Source organism: Mesoplodon bidens (assembly GCF_964165515.1).
Source record: "Mesoplodon bidens genome assembly, chromosome: 3".
In the NCBI taxonomy this organism is placed as follows: Eukaryota; Metazoa; Chordata; class Mammalia; order Artiodactyla; family Ziphiidae; genus Mesoplodon; species Mesoplodon bidens.
The window spans coordinates 99,597,409-99,617,868 of NC_138178.1; the positions used below are offsets into that span (position 1 = coordinate 99,597,409).

Here is a 20,460-nt window from a genome sequence, read left to right on the forward strand (position 1 = left end):
GATGAAGGAAAAACATATTGCTGAAATTACAAATGAATGCCTCAGAACCAGAATTCAAACCCAGGTTTTCCTGACTCCAAAACATACATTGTAATATCAGGAAAATTTTATAATAACTTTCAACCTTGATATAATCAGAAGTCTATAAAAAAGACATAGGCTAAAAACTGAATTGTTATTACATTTTTAATTATTGAATATATACGTGAAGATTGCAAAGAGATATAGGGTCTAAACATAATGGATTGCCAGAATTTGGAAATAAATTCAAGAATATGGTACTGTTATCTCTCTCTCTTTGAAGCTAACTATAGTAAAACAGAACAATGAAGAAATTAGCTATCTGCAGAAGTAAACCTTACCCTTAAGGCAAAGTTTTAAAATATGTCACTGATAATATTAATGTGTAGTGCAAATTTCCTTTCATATATTTATAACTGACTAGTGCTTGATTGAAATCACTATAGTATTTGAAAATGCAACTGCCACTAAAGATGGTTTTGGAGGCTTTAGCCCCCTTATAATCTCTTGCCTCCATTTTTAACTGGATAGCCACTCCTAAAACATTTTTTATATAGAGATTCTAGAACTCCTATTGTTTGGGAAAAAGAATGAAAGGAAAAGGGAAAAGGATGCCCCACCAATGAATGTAGATATTCCAGTCTCCTTCAAATTTTAATTCTTATGGTACATATACTCATACATATAATATATATATATTGAGAAAGAGACCTAATGGAATGATACCATTTATCAGATAATAAAGCCTGACTCTATCCTTTCCAATAACTGTTTTGTTAATTAAGATATTAATTGCATACAATAAATATTACCAATTTTAAGTGTACAGTTTGATGACTTTTGATAATTGCATATAATTGTGTAACCACATCTTCTATCAAGATGTATTAGAACAATTCCTTCACCCTAAAAAAGTCTCCTTCAGGCCTTTTGCCCTTGATGACCTCTCCTCATTCCTGACTCCAGGCAATGCTGATACTCTTTCAATACCTGGTAGCTTTGCCTTTTCTAGCATTTCATAAAAATGGAGTTGCATGGGGCTTCCCTGGTGGCGCAGTGGTTAAGAGTCCGCCTGCCGATGCAGGGGACACGGGTTTGTGCCCCGGTCCGGGAAGATCCCACATGACGCAGAGCAGCTGGGCCCGTGAGCCATGACCGCTGAGCCTGCGTGTCTGGAGCCTGTGCTCTGCAATGGGAGAGGCCAAAACAGTGAGAGGCCTGTGTACCGCAAAAAAAAAAAAAAAAAATGGAGTTGCATGAAATATAGTCTTTTGTGTTTGACTTCTTTCACCTTAGCATGCTTTTAAAATTCATCCATGTTGCTGTGTGTGTTGCTGAGAAGTATTCTATGGTATGAATATACCATAATTTATTTATTCATTTGAAAATTGGGGTTGCTTTATGTTCTTAGCTATTATAAATAATGCTGCTATGAATATTCAAATACACATTTTTACATGGATATATGTGTTTATATCTCCGAAGCAAATACAAGGAGTAGAATTGCCGGATCATAAGGTAAAATGTGTTAAATTTTATAAGACACTGCCAAACTGTTTTATAAAGAGGCTGTACCATTTTTGCATTCCTACTAACAATGCACTAGAGTTTTAGTTGCTCCATAACCTTGTCAACACTTATTACACTCAGTCTTTATTACATTAGCTATTTTAGTGGGTATGTACTAGTATCTCATTGTGGTTTTAATTTGTTAGGCAATGTTTCAATGAAAGAGCTATATTTCCAATTTGTGCTTTCCTATTGGCAAAAAACAACTGACTTACATACATTCTGGTTTATTATTGAGTCATCCATGAAGCTATGTAGCTTCTATCAGTTCCCTACAGTCTTATCCACACTGGATGAATGGTAAAGACTTTTTGAATCTATGGAGCTGAAAACTAGTTCCTATACTTTTCTTTAATTTCATCAGAGTATTGCCTAACCTGTGAGACCTAGCCTGAAGCAGTCGGGTATCCTGCCTCTCTTCCTTCCTTCCTTCCACTCTCCCAATCATCCATTCTTCCGAATATCTCCTCTATTTACAAAGATAGGTGTTAGTCTGGGAAAATTAAAATGATATAGAAAGATATATATAAGAAAGAAAAAAAATCCATTCAGTTTTACCACCCAAAGACTACCACCATCAACATGTTAATGAATTTCTTCCAGATCTCTCTTTATGTAAAATAAAAAGACTTTGTTATTAAAATGAACTATTTAATTTAATTCTTACAACAACTATGTGTAGTAGATCATATTTTAACCCCATCATACAGATAATAAAACTAAAGAAAAAAATGTTTCAGTACTTTGTCTCAAATTACAAAGCTTAGTAAGTGGCAGTACTGACATTCAAATTAAGGCAGTCTGAATCCAGACTGCAAGTACTTAACCATGCTTCTGTACTATCTCTCATATATGTGCCTATGTATATGTGTGTGTATATTCTTTGTATGTTAATGCAATCATAGTATATCTCATGGTTATATTTACACGGTACATTTATTTAACCAATCCCTAATTATCGATATTTAGTTGTTTTCTGTTTTTCAATATTAGTAACAACATTGCAAAGAACATTCTCTGTACTATTGTCCAATTATCTACTTAAGATAATTCCTACTGATGGCAATGCTTAGTCAGAGGGTATGCACATTAAAGATTTAATATGTAGTCCCAAATTGCCCTTAAGAAAAGTTGTACTTACTTCTCCAGCAACTGAGCATGAGATTTTCCCTTTCCCTGTATTCCTGCCAGCATTGGTCTCTATCCTCACCAGTTTTGGCTTTTTTGTAATCTCTGCTAACCTGAAAGTTAAGAAATTATATCACATGTTATTTTATTTCATTTGCTTGTTATTGGAGCTAAATTGTTTGTCTTTTAAAATATACAAGTAATGCATATATATTCATCAAAAATAGTCAAACAATACAGACTTATATGAAGTGAAAGTAGAAGTCCCACCTCCCATTTTTCCCACAGAAGTATCATTGTAACAGTTCAGGATATAACTTTGTAGAGCCTTTAATATTTACTTATATATTTATGCATATATATGCTTAATTTTCCTTTGATATAAATGAACACATCTTATGCAACTTGCTTTTTACACTTGAAAATATGTCCTAAATAATTTTTCATTTTTCTTTAACTGTTACATATTATTTCACTGTGTGGAGGTACCATAATTTATTTAACTAGTTCTGTTGATGAAATTTAGGTTAATTACATATATATGTATGTGAATAAATATACACTAAGTACCTACTATATACAAGGACTGTTCAATAAATGAATAATAAAATCAATTAATAAATATAATAAATAATATTATATACAAATATATAATAATTATTTTTATTTAATATATAATAATTTAAAAGTCCCTGTCCTGATGAGATTTCCATTTTGCCACAGTGGACATTCTTATATATTTTTGCACATATATAAGGGCAAAATATTTCTGTAGCCATGTAAACATTTAAAATTTTGATAAATAAACATATAATAGGCCATCAATAAATACTAGTTGAGTAAAGGAATAAGATTGTTCTCTAAAGTTAAATTAAAAAATCAATAATAAGCAGATATGTTTTATTTGCTGTGCATAGTGATTAAAACTTTTAAAATTAGTTTCCAACACCGAAAAAAGGAGTTAACTAAAATGGAGATTTCTATCATCTCTTGGAAAATTGGAAGATCTGGTAACACTGGGTTCACATTTGCACAGGGCAGCTACAGCAAAGTGATGAGTGAGTAGTGGTTTGCCACAGTCTTCACCATTCCAAATTTTCTTATACCAACCTACTGCACTCATCTATGTTATCTGACTGGCTCCCATAGCTTCTGAATTTGCCATTCTCCATTATGGAATAAAGAAAAAAGATATCTAAAAGAGACAGAATGAGTCTCAGGCCTATAATGCTTACCCATGACCTCATGCAACATATTAATTCATGTAATACAATTTGTGTTTTTCAAACAATAGCAAACATCAATGAAACTGAAAGCTGGTTCTTTGAGAAGATAAACAAAATGGATAAATCTTTAGCCAGATACATCAAGGAAAAAAGGGAGAGGACTCAAATCAATAAAATTAGCAATGAAAAAGGAGAAGTTACAACTGACACCATATAAATACAAAAGATCATAAGAGACTACTGCAAGCAACTATATGCCAATAAAATGCACAATCTGGAAGAAATGGACAAATTCTTAGAAAGGTACAACCTTCTAAGACTGAACCAGGAAGAAATAGAAAATATGAACAGATCAATCACAAGTAATGAAATCGAAACTGTGATTAAAAATTTTCCAACAAAGAAAAGTCCAGGACCAGATGGCTTCACAGGTGAATTCTATCAAACATTTAGAGAAAACCTAACACCTATCCTTCTCAAACTCTTCCAAAAAATTGCAGAGGGAGGAACACTCCCAAGCTCATTCTACGAGGCCACCATCACCCTGATACCAAAACCAGACAAAGATATCACAGAAAAATAAAATGACAGGCCGATATCACTGATGAACATAGACGCTAAAATCCTCAACAAAATACTAGCAAACAGAATCCAACAACAGATTAACAGGATCATACACCACGATCAAGTGGGATTTATCTCAGGAAAGCAAGGATTTTTCCATATCCGCAAATCAATCAATGTGATACACCATATTAACAAACTGAAGAATAAAAACCATCTGATCTTCTCAATAAATGCAGAAAGAGCTTTTGACAAAACTCAACACCCATTTATATAAAAACTCTCCGGAAAGTGGATATAGAGGAAACCTACCTCAACATAATAAAGGCCATATATGAGAAACCAACAGCCAACATCATTCTCAATGGTGAAAAACTGAAAGCATTTCTTCTAAGAACAGGAAAGAGACAAGGATGTCCACTCTCGCCACTATTATTCAACATAGTTTGGAAGCCCTAGCCACAGTGATCAGAGAAGAAAAATAAATAAAAGGAATCCAAATTGGAAAAGAAGTAGTAAAACTGTCACTGTTTGCAGATGACATGATACTATACATAGAAAATCCTAAACGTGCCACCAGAAAACGACTAGAGCTCATCAATGAATTTGGCAAAGTTGCAGGATACAAAATTAATTCACAGAAATCTCTTGCATTCCTATACACTAACAATGAAAATCAGAAAGAGAAATTAAGGAAACAATTCCATTTACCATTGCAACAAAAAGAATAAAATATCTAGGAATAAACCTACCTAAAGAAGCAAAAGACCTGTACTCAGAAAACTATAAGATACTGATGAAAGAAATCAAAGATGACACAAACAGATGGAGAGATATACCATGTTCTTGGATTGGAAGAATCGATATCGTGAAAATGACTATACTACCCAAAGCAATCTACACATTCAATGCAATCCTTATCAAATTACAATGGCATTTTTCACAGAATCAGAACAAAAAATTTATAATTTGTATGGAAACACAAAAGACCCTGAATAGCCAAAGCAATCTTGAGAAAGAAAAACGGAGATGGGGGAACCAGGCTCCCTGACCTCAGACTGTACTACAAAGCTACAGTAATCAAGACAGTATGGTACTGGCACAAAAACAGAAATATACATCAATGGAACAGGATAGAAAGCCAAGAGAAAAACCCATGCATCTATGGTCACCTAATCTATGACAAAGGAGGCAAGAATATACAATGGAGAAAAGACAGTCTCTTCAATAAGTGGGAAAACTGGACAGCTACATGTGAAAGAATGAAATTAGAACACTCCCCTAACATCATATACAAAAGTAAACTCAAAATGGACTAGAGACCTAAATGTAAGACCAGACACTATAAAACTCTTAGAGGAAAACATAGGAAGAACACTCTTTGACATAAATCACAGCAAGATCTTTTCTGACCCACCTCCTAGAGTAATGAAATAAAAACAAAAATAAACAAATGGGACCTAATTAAACTTAAAAACTTTTGCAAAGCAAAGGAAACCATAAACAAGATGAAAAGACAGCCCTCAGAATGGGAGAAAATATTTGCAAATGAAGCAACTGACAAGGGATTAGTCTCCAAAATATACAAACAGCTCATGCAGCTCAATATCAAAAAAACAAACAACCCAATCAAAAAATGGGCAGAAGACCTAAATAGACATTTCTCCAAAGAAGACATACAGATGGCCAACGAACACATGAAAAGATGCTCAACATCACTAATTATTTGAGAAAGGCAAATCAAAACTACAATGAGGTATCACCTCACACTGGTCAGAATGGCCATCATCAAAAAAATCTACAAACAATAAATGCTGGAGAGGGTGTGGAGAAAAGGGAACCCTCTTGCACTGTTGGCGGAAATGTAAATTGATACAGTCACTATGGAGAACAGTATGGAGGGTCCTTAAAAAACTAAAAATAGAACTATCATATGATCCAGCAATCCCACTCTTGGGCATATACCCAGACAAAACCACAATACAAAAAGATAGATGCACCTCAATGTTCACTGCAGCACTATTTACAATAGCCAGGACATGGAAGCAACCTAAGTGTCCATCAACAGAGGAATGGATGAAGAAGATGTAGTACATATATGCAATGGAATATTACTCAGCCATAAAAAGGAACAAAATTGTGCCATTTGCAGAGATGTGGATGGACCTAGAGACTGTCATACAGAGTGAAGTAAGTCAGAAAGAGAAAAACAAATATCATATATTAATGCATATATATGGAATCTAGAAAAATGGTATAGATGAACTTATTTGCAAAGCAGAAATAGAGACACAGACATAGAGAACAAATGTATGAATACCAAGGGGGGAAGGGAGGAGGTAGGATGGATTGGGAGATTGGGATTGACATATATACATTATGTATAAAATAGATAACTAATGAGAACTGACTGTATAGCACAGGGAACTCTACTCAATGCTCTGTAGTAACCGAATTGGGGAGGAAATCCAAAAAAGAGGGGATATATGTATGCATAAGGCTGATTCACTTTCCTGTACAGCAGAAACTAACACAACATTGTAAAGCAACTATACTCCAATTAAAAAAAAATGTGTCTTTCAGAAAAAGTATTGGTCAGCTTGGAAGCATAGAAAACGGAAATTCAGGAAGTGAATGATGGTAATGTCCTTCCAAACATATTTTGGAAATAGGATATATTTGCCAAAATAACAAGCTGGCCTTTTCAGTTGCAGATATAGTACAGTGGTTAAGAGCTAGGCTGCCTGGGTTTGAATCTTGATTTTGCCACTTATTAGCTCTAGGATTCAAGGCAGTGCAGCAGACTGAATGTTTGTGTTACTCCAAAATTCATATGTTAAAGCTCTAATCCCCAGTATGATGGTGTTTGGAGGTGGGGCCTTTTGGAGGTAATTAAGTCATGACATTGGACCCTCGTGAATGGGATTGGTACTCTTATAAGAAAAGGCTCTCTCCACCACGTGAAGGTACATCCATCCACAGACCAGGAAGAGAGCTCTCATCAGAACCAGACCATGTTGACACTCTGATCTCAGACTTCCCAGCCTCCAGAACTGTAAGAAAGTCTGTTATTTAAGCCATCCACACTATGGTATTTTGTTAAAGCAGTCCAAACTGACTAAAACAGGCAGCTTATTTAACTTCTTTGTGCTCAGTTTTCTCATCTGCAAATGGGAATAACAATGTATCCTACTTCATATATTTGCTGCGATAGTTATGTCACTACACCTAAAACACTTAGGAGAGTGCCTGGCCCATATAAGTTGTCATTATTAATATAAATGCATTAGACACTCATGTAACGATGCCCTTAAATCTTCCAAATAATCACTTAATTCCTTTTTTTCTAAATCCTCACCAGGAAATCTTCCAATGATTCCCTGCATGGCATGACTTCAGAGAGATGCACTGGCTTGAGTTGTATTGATAAATCCTCTCAAGATCTCTGAGGAGTATCTACCTATAGGGTTTTTGATTTGATCATCTGAATCTTTATCAATCAGTACATCATTGAGATGTGTTGCCAAGGAAGCAGAATTCAGTGACAGCTTGCAACTTTTTATTACCAGCAACAGTATTTGGCTATGAAGAGTCTCCCCTAAGAAAACTGGCAAGGAACTGAGATTTTTTGAGGCTGAGTTTCCATTCACCTATTTTGTTGGCTTTATAAACTAATACATAGTCATTTATAACAGTTTGAGATTGTAGGAATTGAGCTCACAAGGCCTTTGAAAGGCGAATCTTGGGCAAGTCATTTCAATATATTATAAAAAGAATTACTTTAGACTATGCTGATATAAAATCTGTTATCTTGTTGACATTGATTGGGTTGCAGCTACCTTTACACTATCCATGTAGAACGCTATGCATATAGGGGTCCTGCTAAGCCAACTTTTCTTGAAGTTTGGGCAAATTACTTATCGACAAATGGATTGACTACTTAAAAATGAGTTCTCCTTATTAACTTGTGAGTCTTTTTAAAAATACTTTGTGAAGTTTCAATATTAGTATGTTACTATGTTCAGGATTAGTATATTTGTTTCAAAGTAAATTAAAGCATTTCCTTAAAAATACTGGTGTTGAAATTCCTCATTTTGGCTTTCCATGACACTGGATAATCTGGCATCATTTTATCCATCCAAATTATTTTCCCTTCTCTCTTATATACTCTTACAACTTATCAGGCAGGTTTGCCCACTACTGCTGAACACACCATACTCATTCCTGTAGGGGAGGAAAAATTCTCTTCTACCCTCTTAGGTTCTCTGGCTAAGAATTAAACTCGCCTATGGCAGATTAACTGGCAAAAAAAAATACAAGTTTTACTAAAATTTCTTACATGGACGTGGGAGCCTTCACAACAGAATGAAGATCCTCCCCACCAGCCCCCAAAAGATGGCAGAACCTACATGCTTTTATAGTAGGTTGAACGAAGAGAGGTAATTGTAGAAAAGTAACTAAACTATATGGAGAGGCGAAAGCAAGATAAGAATCCATATTTTTAACAAGTTCTGTTTGCACAGATTTCTTTTGGCCTTGATTCCCCATTTCCCATCTCTGGCAACGAGAATATCTTTTTTTCTCCTAAGTACAGAGAAGGCACCTTTTACATTGGGCTTTTATCTCCTGCTTTCAGAAATAAAAAGGAGTTCAGAATGCCCTTATTGCACCTGCTATTTCTCAAGTGCCCTTAACTTAATCAATATGCCAAAGTGGCACTTTTGGGGTGACATGCTCTGAATTCCTTCATCTGTCTTTGTTTGTAAGGTCTACCTATTCCTCCTGTTCATTTTGGCCCACCATTCAAGTCCTGTTTTTTTTCTAGAATTTATCCTGTGGATTCAACTCATGGGACTCTTGCCATACGCATTACATAACTTGTTACTTTCAAAATATGCCCTCTTGTATTGTGAATATTTGTTTCATGCAGTTGTCTTATCTCCCCAACTAGACTGCAAGCTCTTTAAATATTTGACTCATTTCGTAAATATCCACAATCACAGAACTTTAAAACTGCATTTAGATGCTGAAATGTGTATGCAGACTGTCACTGCTCTAGTCACCCATACTAAGAATAGCAGAGTTAATGAGAACATTATAGTATAATAAAATTGAATGCTTACTGGGTACGAGTCCCTTACATATATTTATTTATTTAATTCATTATGGTGACATCATCCTTCATGGTTTTCTTCCTCTCACATCCAATGTTTAGTCTATGTGACTCTATTGGCTCTACCTTCAAAATAGATCTGGTACATTCCCACTTCTCACCAAAGTCACCAGTACCATCCTGATTCCAGGCTCCATCACTTCTCTCCTGGATTATTGTAAAAGCCTCCTAATAGGTGTATTCACAACACAGCCCAGTGTCATTCTTTCAAAGTTTTAAGTCATACGTCTGTTCAAAATCCCGCAACGGTCATTCACTTCAAAGGAAAAGATGAAGTCCCTAGCAGCCTACAAGAACTTATGTCACTGGCAAAGCCCACTGGGGTTCCACGGAAAAATAAGATGGAATCTAGGTGTTAAGGTCTAACTTCTTTTGTGCTTAGTCTAGTTTCACTTGCCTATAGGGGGTTGTGTGCAGAGGCCTTGCACCTCACACGTGGAATTAGAGTTCCCAGCACAAAACTGCTGCACCCGACCCCCTAAATTGCCTGGGCTGTGGGCAAAAGCCCTAGCGCACAACACCTCAATTCAAGATGGGGACAACACACCTTGTGCAGAAATGCTGCACCCAGCACTTAAGTCTAAAGTGCCCCCAGGAACACAACTGTGCCCCACCCTATTGACAAGAACCTCATAAAGCTGCCCTGCCCATGGCCTGTTGGGGAGAGCTTGTCTCCTAGAGCGAGAACTCACACCTCTCCATTCTTTGACCAAAGAATAAAGCTTTGCTTTGCTTCTGAACGAACCAGGCAGGAGGACCCTTGTTGGAGCCCAAATTGAAAGGGTTGGTAATAATAAGACAGGCTGGGACCTGGGACGTGGTACACTTTGCTGCAGTACTTTCACATGGACAAACGGCTCCTTGAGCAACAAAACACAAAGAAACTATAAGGGACTAAAAATAACTGTGTGAATGCTCAGTTGGGACAAATTATACAAAACAAGATACAAAAAGACCAAAAAAAGAGCTGGGAGCAAAAACAGGGTGTCAGGAGCAAAAGCAGGGTGCTGTGCATGCCTCCTGCACGTAACACCACCAAAGGGGTGGGCAAACCACCTAAGCTACCACTCCCAGCCAACCCCTGGACACCCCCCTACCCTCACCCCATATAAGGAACCAGCTGCCCCCCGACCCCCCCGGGGAGCAAGCAAGGGAAACTGTTACTTGTTATCAAGGGAAACTATTACTTGATTTTGCTCCTCACTGCTTGCCTGAATTTCTTGTCTGGCCTCTTGTCACCTTCTATTGATTGGGCAAGGTCAAGAACCATGGTTGGTATCAATAACACCTATATGATCTCCCTCCCTGCATCACTGGAACCTCATCTCCCACTACTCCGAGGCTTCAGCCACACTGGCCAGCCTTGTTTTTCCACAAACACATAATGCATCTAGGGTCTCGGCTCTGGTTTTTTTCTTCTGCCTAGAGCAGCGGTCCCCAACCTTTTTGGCACCAGGGACTGGTTTTTGTGGAAGACAATTTTTCCACGGATTGGGGGTGGGGGAATGGCTCAGGCGGTAATGCGAGCAACAGGGGAGTGTCAGATGGGGCTTTGCTCTGCTGGCTGGCTCTCCCACCCACCGCTCACCTCTCGCTGTACAGCCCAGTTCCCAACAGGCCAACAACCTCCTTCCTGATTCCTCTCAAGCTCTATTCTTTTTCATAGCACTTAACATGTTTCAACCTGCTATGTAACCTTTTGGCAGTATACTGTCTGCTTTCCCCACCCCCATGTAAACTCCAGGAGGGAGGTGATTGGTGGGTTTTTTTGGTTTGTTTTTGCCGCTCTATCCTTGCAAAGCACACCCGGAAATCTCCCACGGGAGGCGATTGTTTTATTTACGGATGTATACCAAGAGCCTAAAACAGCGCCAGGTAAATAAAAGGCACTCAATAAATACTTGGTGAATAAATTTAGAAATTAGATTTTCTTTCTGCAAGGACATGAGCCTTAATCAGCTTCTAAGCTTCTTTATTACACAAAGGGCCCAAACCACAGCGAGCCTAGCGGTCCTGGGAGTGGCCCCAGAGGTAAGTTGGAAGCGCTGAGGAGACAAAAGCTAAAAAACTAAAGGGTGCAGCTCTTTCTGGGGAAGGGGTGGGTGGGTGGCTGAGGAAGTAAAGACCAACTTGCTTTCCCTTTGCATGTCCACAAGTGTTTCAATGGGCGGCATAAAGAACTTTGAACATTCTCCTACCCAAACAAATCCAGGGCTCCGAGCGCGAGCGCGGCGACGCGGGCCCTGCCCTTCCCCAGTCAGCTTCAGTGCCCTCACTTAGGTGGTTAGGCGGCGCCTAAACAGCGTTCTTTTCCGGGCCGGGACATCCCCGCCTCAGGGACTAGGCACCAACGTGGCGCGTACTCCGCGTCCAGGTGCCCCGTGGGCGGCCGCAGGGGCCGCAGCACCGGTCGCCTGACAGGCGGCGGAACGAACACCCGGGCGAGGACCTGCGCACGTCACGGAGGCGGCGGCCCGCGCGCGCCGCACGCATGCGCACTGCGCCCAGCATGAGGGTCGCGGCTCTGATCAGGTAACCGCCCCGGTGCCGCCTTCATCCTCCCTGCCTGCCTCCAGTTTCTTTCTGCTGAGCGGCGGGAGCTGCCGCCGCCGCCGAACTGACGGTGTCCCTGCAGGAGCCGCGTGTCGGGGGCTCGGCGGCTCCTCCCGGTAGCAGGAAGAGGCGGAGCCTTCGGGCTACTGCCCGGCCCGGCTGGTCCCCGGTCCCGGGCTGGCGCTCCTCCTTTCTGTTCGTCGCCGCCTCCCTGGTCTTCTGGGCCCCAAACTTGGGTTCAGATTCGTTTCACTTTAAAACTACTGATGTCTGGGTCTCACCGCCCGAGAGCTGGTTAACTTACTCCAACCCGACTCGGGGTCGGATTCTCAAAAACTGTAATGGGCTGTGAAGTTTGAGGGGCACTGCTTGACGCCACTTACTGAGTCTCTCCCACCCTTTTCTCTCTTTCTTCATCCTCTTTTATAGTTCCCTTCAGTCTTTCTGCCGGTCCTCCGGCCCTGCCTGGTTCCCTAGGTTGTTACCAGCCCCGCCCCCTCCCGCAAAAGACCACCTCTCCCTCGCCTGCCGTCCCATTAGTGACTGGACTGTTTATGGCATAGATGTGTTTTACTTTGGTGCTCAAGGATAGAGATGGAATTATCCTGTTTTATCTTAGATCCAGTTGCCATTGCTTTGCACACTCATGATTGCTTTTAGAAAAGTGACCTTACGGTAACATACTCCATATTCCAAAAGGAGTTTGAAATCTAGTAACCCATCATGTTTTTAGGTGTCTAAATTAAGTCCTATGACGACCAAAGATTGGTCAGCTTAAATGTCTCCATACTCAATCTGTAAACTGAAGCAAAAGGGAAAAAAACCAACAAAATGCAAAAGGGAATTCAGACTACTTGAACATTTGTTTGATGAGTTTTGGATCTGTATAGAGTGAGATGAATAGAGGGCAACCATGCGAAGCCCATTGAAGATTTCATGAAAGTTTTTGTTTAGTGACCTACGAAATTAACACTGGCTGACAATAGTGTGACCTATTAAGGACTCGATATAACATCTTTTACTTCAATGCCATTGTTAGGATACTGGACTATAATGCTAAAATAATTTTTTTTTCCAATGAATTTCTTCTGTAAACAATGTGATTAAGCTTCTAACATTATGGACTTCATTTGATCTAGATAAGTAAGAACAAAAAGCAGTCCAGGAAATGAGTAATTCATATCCACATGCAGTTTACCAAAAGTTTAACCATTAAAGTTAGACACTTAACTAAAGTCTCAGAAATGTTGAAGGGAAGGAGAGAAGAAGATTGGTATAATCCATTACACTAGATATTCTGTAATGTGCATATGTTACTTTTATAATAAAACAAATTACTTTTAAAAAAAGGCAATGTTGGAAAATTGTTGCTAAAATGTAAGATCTGTATAAATGTTGGAAGACATAAGTAGGAGTACAGAACATAATATGTACATACAAATATGAATGCATACATAATACATACATACATTTGTATGCATATACACTTGAATGTATTTGGATTTAAACTTAATACAGTGAATCTGCTTGCAATAAGCAAGCAGTGTGTGCACTGAGAGATGGGATATGTGTGTGTGTTCTAGGGAATAAGTGAAACCAAGATTCTTACATTATCTTTAGACCATGAAGAGCATAGTTTCCTAATACACAGAAGATTGCATCATTGAATTTTACAGTTGAATGACACCTTGAGGATTAGTTAGACCATTCTCTAATTTTATAATGAATCATGTGAACCCAAGCACATTGAGTAACTTAGTTTGGTATTCCAGAATTGGGAACTGAAATTCTGATCTTGTGAAGGATGTCTCCCCTAACATATGCTGATGTACTTTGTGATGTTCTAAGAAGTGAGTAAGGTACTCAGCATTTTCTAAACTTAATATGACCTTGAAAACCTTTTGTTCTTAGAGTATTTGTTGGACACTAGTGTTCCACAGAACACAATTTGGGAAATACTATTTTAAAATCATATTTGAAATCTTAGCATATTTTAAAATAAAAGGACAAGTTCTGATTGTGGATGTATACCCTTTAATCCTTAATATTCTAAATATTCTAAAGAATTAGATCGTCTTGTCCTGGGGAAATAAAACAGTGAGGTTCAGTAGGAGAAGTTGTGAAAGAGGTACTTGGAGGAAACATCAGAAGCTGAGGAGAGAGAGCATGATGTGTAACTTCACTTTGCCCCTTTCAATCTCCCTCCCCTTGAGAAGTTCTGGAATGACAGTTGTTACTGATCAGAATATGGTAGAGGCTGACAAATGCTGGGAACTAAAATAAAAGGCAAAAGGGCCAACTTCTAGGATAATCAGTCTCTTGGTTTCTCTGCTTATAAATAGGTCTAAACATTATCTGGGGGTACATTTGCAGATTTTAGCAAAGATTAGAATGAAGGGAAACAGGAATAAAACAAAGGAAGAGAGACAAAGATAAAAGAAAGGAAGAAACATGCAAGAGAGTACTAAACTGAAATAGTATAGAGGTTGCCATTCAACCTTGTTATAAATGAATGACTATTGGTCTTGAATAAGTGATTTGCCAGGTAGGTAGAATTGGTACCAGAATTTAGAATTTCCTGTCAATCTGTTTATTAGATTTATGACTCAGGCCTTGTCCTGCCATCATATGTAGTGATGGCTGAAAGATGAAGTACTGATAGTACTGATGTTTAACTTTATCAGTGTAATTCAGCATTTTGCTTTCAACCTCTACAGAATTTGAACCCACCAAGTACATCAAACTTTGTCATTTGATTGGATCTCAGATCTTTAATTTGATCCTTTAATTGGTGATGGTGACCGTTGTTAGAGTTCTTAAAGTGGAACAGAACAGATGTTTTTTTTCTGCTTTTTCATAGAAAATTTCATCTGAGAGGTATATATAATAGTTTAACTGAAATGTAAAATTAAATCATATTTTATTTGCAAAACACTTTATATATTAAGCAAAGCCACTATCGCAAACCGAAGAGTTGCCATTTTTTGTTTAGCGTAGTCTTTGTTATAATGGCATATAATTTCATAAGCCCTTGTGAGTAGTAGCCTTAGGTAATCAGATTCGTTTGATCAGTTGTGTATGCTATGGAAATTACATGTGTTTTTTTGCATTCTAATGTAAAATAGTCCCTCAGATATTCTGAAAGGCTGAAAAAATGTGTTCTATCTCTGTGTCTAATGAGTCTATGTCAGATAATGGTCAGTAACCTGATATTTGTCTTATCTATTTCTTTCTTTATTTTTTAGTGGTGGGAAGGACAGCTGTTATAATATGATGCAGTGCATTGCTGCTGGGCATCAGATTGTTGCTTTAGCAAATCTAAGACCACCTGAAAACCAAGGTAAGTGTATAACTATCAGAAAGTTCTCTAAATGACTGAAACTCCAACCTCATAATCGCATTCTATTGTATGCAGTATGCAAACAATAAAAGGAACTCATATATCTTTAGCACTGGTTACCTGCTGTGTTCTGTGCTAAGTGTTTTCAATTACATATCCTTTATCCTCGTAAGAACTCCTAGAAAGTTTTATTAGACAAAGATACTGAAGCTTAGAGTTTTATAAATTTGTCCAAGGTGAAATAGCTAGAATAAACTTGCAGAGCTGAGACTTGAATCTTCTTACTTCAGAGTGCACTGCTGTTCCACTACAACACTTTTCCAAGTGTCGTTGGCAATGCACAGTTAAATAGGATACAGCTTCTTGAAGCTTGGGAAGTAAGACATATTAATAAATGATAATATAAGAATTTTGTTATTAAAAGCATCTAGTTTAGCCACCTTAGATGTAAGCTAAATGTGTGAGACTTGAGAGAGCTGTAGAGCAATGTATTTCTACTTTTTATTTGTCTGTGTTGATAAGGACATCTACAAATAATCCATAGACCTTATTTTAGCTACCTTTTTCAGTTTTTCTCCAATGAAATTTCCCCATTTAGAACTCTTTTTTTTCTCTGTGTCCATGTCAGTGTCCAGATTTCCTCTTTTAATAAGGACACCAATCATACTGGATAAAGGCCTTACCCTAATGACCTCATCTTAACTAATTACATCTGCAATGACCCTATTCCCAAGTAAGGTCACATTTTGAGGTATTAGATGTTAGGACTTTAACACAAGAATTTGGGAGCGACACAATTCAAACAGCAACAATATCTTTTTTTAAATTAAGATATAATTGATGTATAACACTGTATTCGTTTTAGGTGTATAACATAATGATTTGGTATATATATATATATATATATATATATATATATATATATATATATATAGTGAAATGATTACCACAGTAAGTTTACTTAACATCCATCACCACACATAATTATTTTTTTTTCCCAATCAGACTTTTAAAAAAAGAAAAATATTCACTGATTTGCTTTTTATACTCTTTTTATTATACCCATACAACCATAGATATTAACTGCTAAAATGTAATAGGACGAGATTAACACTTGTCTAACTCTATCACTACTTTTCTAGTAAATCTTTTTATCATCCCCTTTACTCAACTTCTTTCAAAATTCCATGCTTTTGCTCTACTATTATTTTAGGATGAATTATTAGTGAAAACCCTAATCATAGTTCCTGGCATGAAGTAGGCACCCAGTAAATTTAGTTGAATCTGGATCTAGCACTAAATATTTCCTTCCTCCCTTCCTTCCTTCCTTCCTCCCTCCCTCAGTGCTGCCAGTATATTAAATTTTTGTTTTTATATCATTTTACAGTTGTTTTCTATTTATTTTGTCTTTTTCTTTTTTTTCTTTATGCCCAAATAGGTTGTTTGTAAGCTTCTTGAGGGGAGAGGTCATATCTTTTGTGTTCCTTTAATTGTTCCTCAGCACTTCGGACAGCTCTGTGCCTCTGATAAGCATTCACTCAAGGTTTATTGATGGACAGATGAATAATGAACTAACTAGAATTAGCCCTGCAAGAGCGAGCAGTTATTTCAGTCAGATATTTGAATTTTCTTTCCTTCTCTGATTAAGACCCAAGTAATCCTGGAAGTGAAGTGGGGAAGATAGAGATTAGAAATATTTTATAGGAAGAAATAGAACAGGTCTTGTGGAGGTCCTGTAGAGGGTCAGGGGTAAACATACACTTCAGGATTTTGTACTGGGCTTCTGATGATTAATGATATTAGCTTTATCGAAGTGATATGTTTCGAAAATAACCTCCTATTTCTGACTTTAAATAATAAAGAGAAAATTCTTTGACTAAGGGTGAGTGGGAACTACACTATAACTTCTATATTATAAAAGAAGAAACAGAATTTCCTTGCAGGTTGTGTTCTGTTACCAAAGGAAAGAATTTTCTTATCCCTTGTGGCCAGTCAGGCAAGTGAGTTTTTAAGCTTTCTGTCTTTAGAGGTGTTGGTATTTAAAAAGCAGATTGTATTATATGATTAATATGTACATGATATAATTTCATTCCCTGGAGTTTCTATCTTCAGCTTTTCTATATGAATTATTACAGTTACCTTGTACTGAATCATTAACGTACAGAGCTTCCTTGACTTACAGTAGGGTTATGTTGAAATACATAAGTTGAAAATATCCTGTCAAAAATTCATTTAATACACCTAACCTACTGATCATCATAGCTTAGTCTAGCCTACTTTAACTGTGCTTAGAACTACCACTGGACAAAATCATCTAACACAAAGCGTATTTTATAATAAAGTGTTGAATATCTTATGTAGTTTATTGAATTCTGTAGTGTGTGGAAGTAAAAAACAGAATGGTTGTATGGGTACAGAATGGTTCTAAGTATATTGGTTGTTAACCCTTGTGATCGTGTGACTGACTGGGAGCTGTGGCTCTCTGCTGGGCATCACACAGTGTATCGACCACAGCCTGGGAAAAGAGAATTCAAAAGTCGAAGTACAGTTTTTACTGAATGCGTATAGCTTTTGTACCATTGTAAAGTTGAAAAATCCTACATCTAACCATTTAACCAAAAATCCTAACCTTAACCAAGTTAAGGACTGTCTTTATAACCTTCCATGTGCTTGGGGTTCACTAGCAGAGTGGTAAGATGACACGCAAAGTATATCTTTACATTACACCTCATATGGAATGGAGCTATTTATTTAGAATATTGTTAGTGAGAAAAAATTTAGTAGTAAATGGAATTGGAATATTACAAAGTAAAAGCTGGAAAAAATCAGCTGCAACTCTCATTGTAATGGAAGAGAATAGATGGCTGTGGGTTGGTAGATGGAGAGGGTTTAGCTAATCGTGATTTAAAGTCAGCAGGAAGTTGGTGATTGTTGAATGAATCATTGCCTGACTTTTTCCCCCAACCATGTAAAAGGAATCTTAATGAGGAATGACTGGTAGAGATGACTCCAGTACAAAGTTGGTTAAAGTAAATTCACAGCACTGAGTTTTCAGTGGGTAGTCTGGAAAAGACTTTATCCCCATTAATGGGGATAAATGTGAACTTGTCATAAAATTCACAAAGCCATCTCTTTAAATTTGTAGTAGGAACTTGTGGCGTGTTAATTGAGGTGCTTCAGGCAACAGTGGAGCCTTTTGGTTTTATTTGCTCTCATACCATTGTTGCTATGTAGCTTCCATTAATAAAAGTTACACTGTGGTTGGGACTAAATGGAGCCTTAAAGGAAAATTGTCTTCTAGGTTTTTGAAGTCAGTAAAGTGTTTTAATTATTAGGCTAACATCAGGAAATTTCTTGCTAAGTAGGTCAAAGTTATTTAAATATATTAATTCGATTGTATTAATTGCCTTTAAAACTAATACATTTAAAGATCTAGTTTAAACTTGAAATGAAGGTAATCTGAAAGGTTTTTAGGTAACTTTGGCTATATCTCTCCTTCCTACTGGGGCCAGGACTAGATAGATTTATAATAATAATGTGAGTACATGGAAGCCAGTCTGTTCTGTGGGTTCAGAAGTCTGGTGAGCCAAAATCTGATAGCATATGGTGGCAGTTTTGATTATTGAAGGGCCCTTACACTATCATTTTTCATGCCTTTTGATAGAATTCTTTCACATTCAGTGGAAAGCCTAGACCTGCTTGGCATATATGCATATAGAAACATATATGTCAAACATTGTTTTGTAATGTTTTGAAAACTTAATAATGTATTGTGAACATTTTCCCTGTCATTAAGTAGTATTCTACCATAGCATTTTCTAGATATTGTCTTTGGAACACAAATACCATGAAAATATAAGTGTTCTGTGGATAGATAACTTTCAGAGATAATTCATACACTCTCCCCTTGTTAGAGCACCTTAAAGCAGATTAGCCTAGGAAGAACTGCAGTTAAAACACCTGTTTAATATGGTTTATCCTCATTTTTTATAAATTGATTTGACCACAGAGTCCTTTTTTTTCATCCAATACCTATTAATATCTCATGGAATTTCTATTCTGCAGAACATACTTTAGAAAATACTCCTCTTCAAAATTGTATTAATGGCTGCATAGTATTTTATTATGTGAATATACTATAATCTTTTTTTTTTTTTTTTTTGCGGTACGCGGGCCTCTCACTGTTGTGGCCTCTCCCGCTGCGGAGCACAGGCTCCGGACGCGCAGGCTCAGCGGCCATGGCTCACGGGCCTAGCCGCTCCGCGGCATGTGGGATCTTCCCGGACCGGGGCACGAACCCGTGTCCCCTGCATCGGCAGTCAGACTCTCAACCACTGCGCCACCAGGGAAGCCCTATAATTTTAATCTGTTATAAAGAATGCTGTGATGAACATCTTTGCAAATAATCTTTGTGTATATTCATGATTCTTTTTTCTAAAAAAAAAGAGTGTTAAGAAATCAGAAAGCATATTCCAATATATTTCTAAGCTTATTTGTATCACCAAAAAGTCTGATGTGACTCATATGTTTTGAATATTTTACTCATATTGATATTTTTGGAATCTTGTGACAACCAGTGATTGTGTTACTTATTAGCTTAAGTTATGTTTCTATACACATTTGTAACTGCTCTAACAATACTGAATTTATATATGTTTATATGTTTTATTGAAGTAAGAATATAGGATATATCAAGAGCATCTAAATTTTTTTCTTACAAATATTTGTCACTTATTAACTAAGTACGTATTTAATTAAGAGTTTCTTCTACAACTCTAGGTGACTTCATGAATAACTTTGAATGATTTTAAAGAATATTTATGTAATAAAATCTTTAATCGAATAAACTATTCAAAGTTTGCTGGATACATTACTCTTCTCTTTAA

At 37.2% G+C, this 20,460-nt stretch overlaps 1 protein-coding gene and 1 long non-coding RNA gene across 2 annotated transcripts in view; one reads left to right on the plus strand and one right to left on the minus strand.

Annotated features, from left to right (window-relative positions):
- The window catches only part of LOC308613940, a 33,787-nt gene extending 21,842 nt beyond the window's left edge, over nt 1-11,945 (minus strand). Inside the window, exons 1-2 of the long non-coding RNA XR_014015354.1 lie at nt 11,880-11,945; nt 2,732-2,831 (exon numbers count right to left, since the gene is read on the minus strand). This is a non-coding gene — a long non-coding RNA (uncharacterized lncRNA). The remainder of the gene's footprint in view (nt 1-2,731; nt 2,832-11,879) is intronic.
- Nucleotides 11,946-12,101: 156 nt separating this feature from the next.
- DPH6 (diphthamine biosynthesis 6) overlaps nt 12,102-20,460 on the plus strand; it is a 177,494-nt gene continuing 169,135 nt past the window's right edge. The window contains exons 1-2 of the mRNA XM_081228076.1: nt 12,102-12,213; nt 15,480-15,574. Coding sequence (XP_081084202.1) covers nt 12,173-12,213; nt 15,480-15,574 — 136 coding nt within the window. The 5' untranslated portion in view covers nt 12,102-12,172. The remainder of the gene's footprint in view (nt 12,214-15,479; nt 15,575-20,460) is intronic.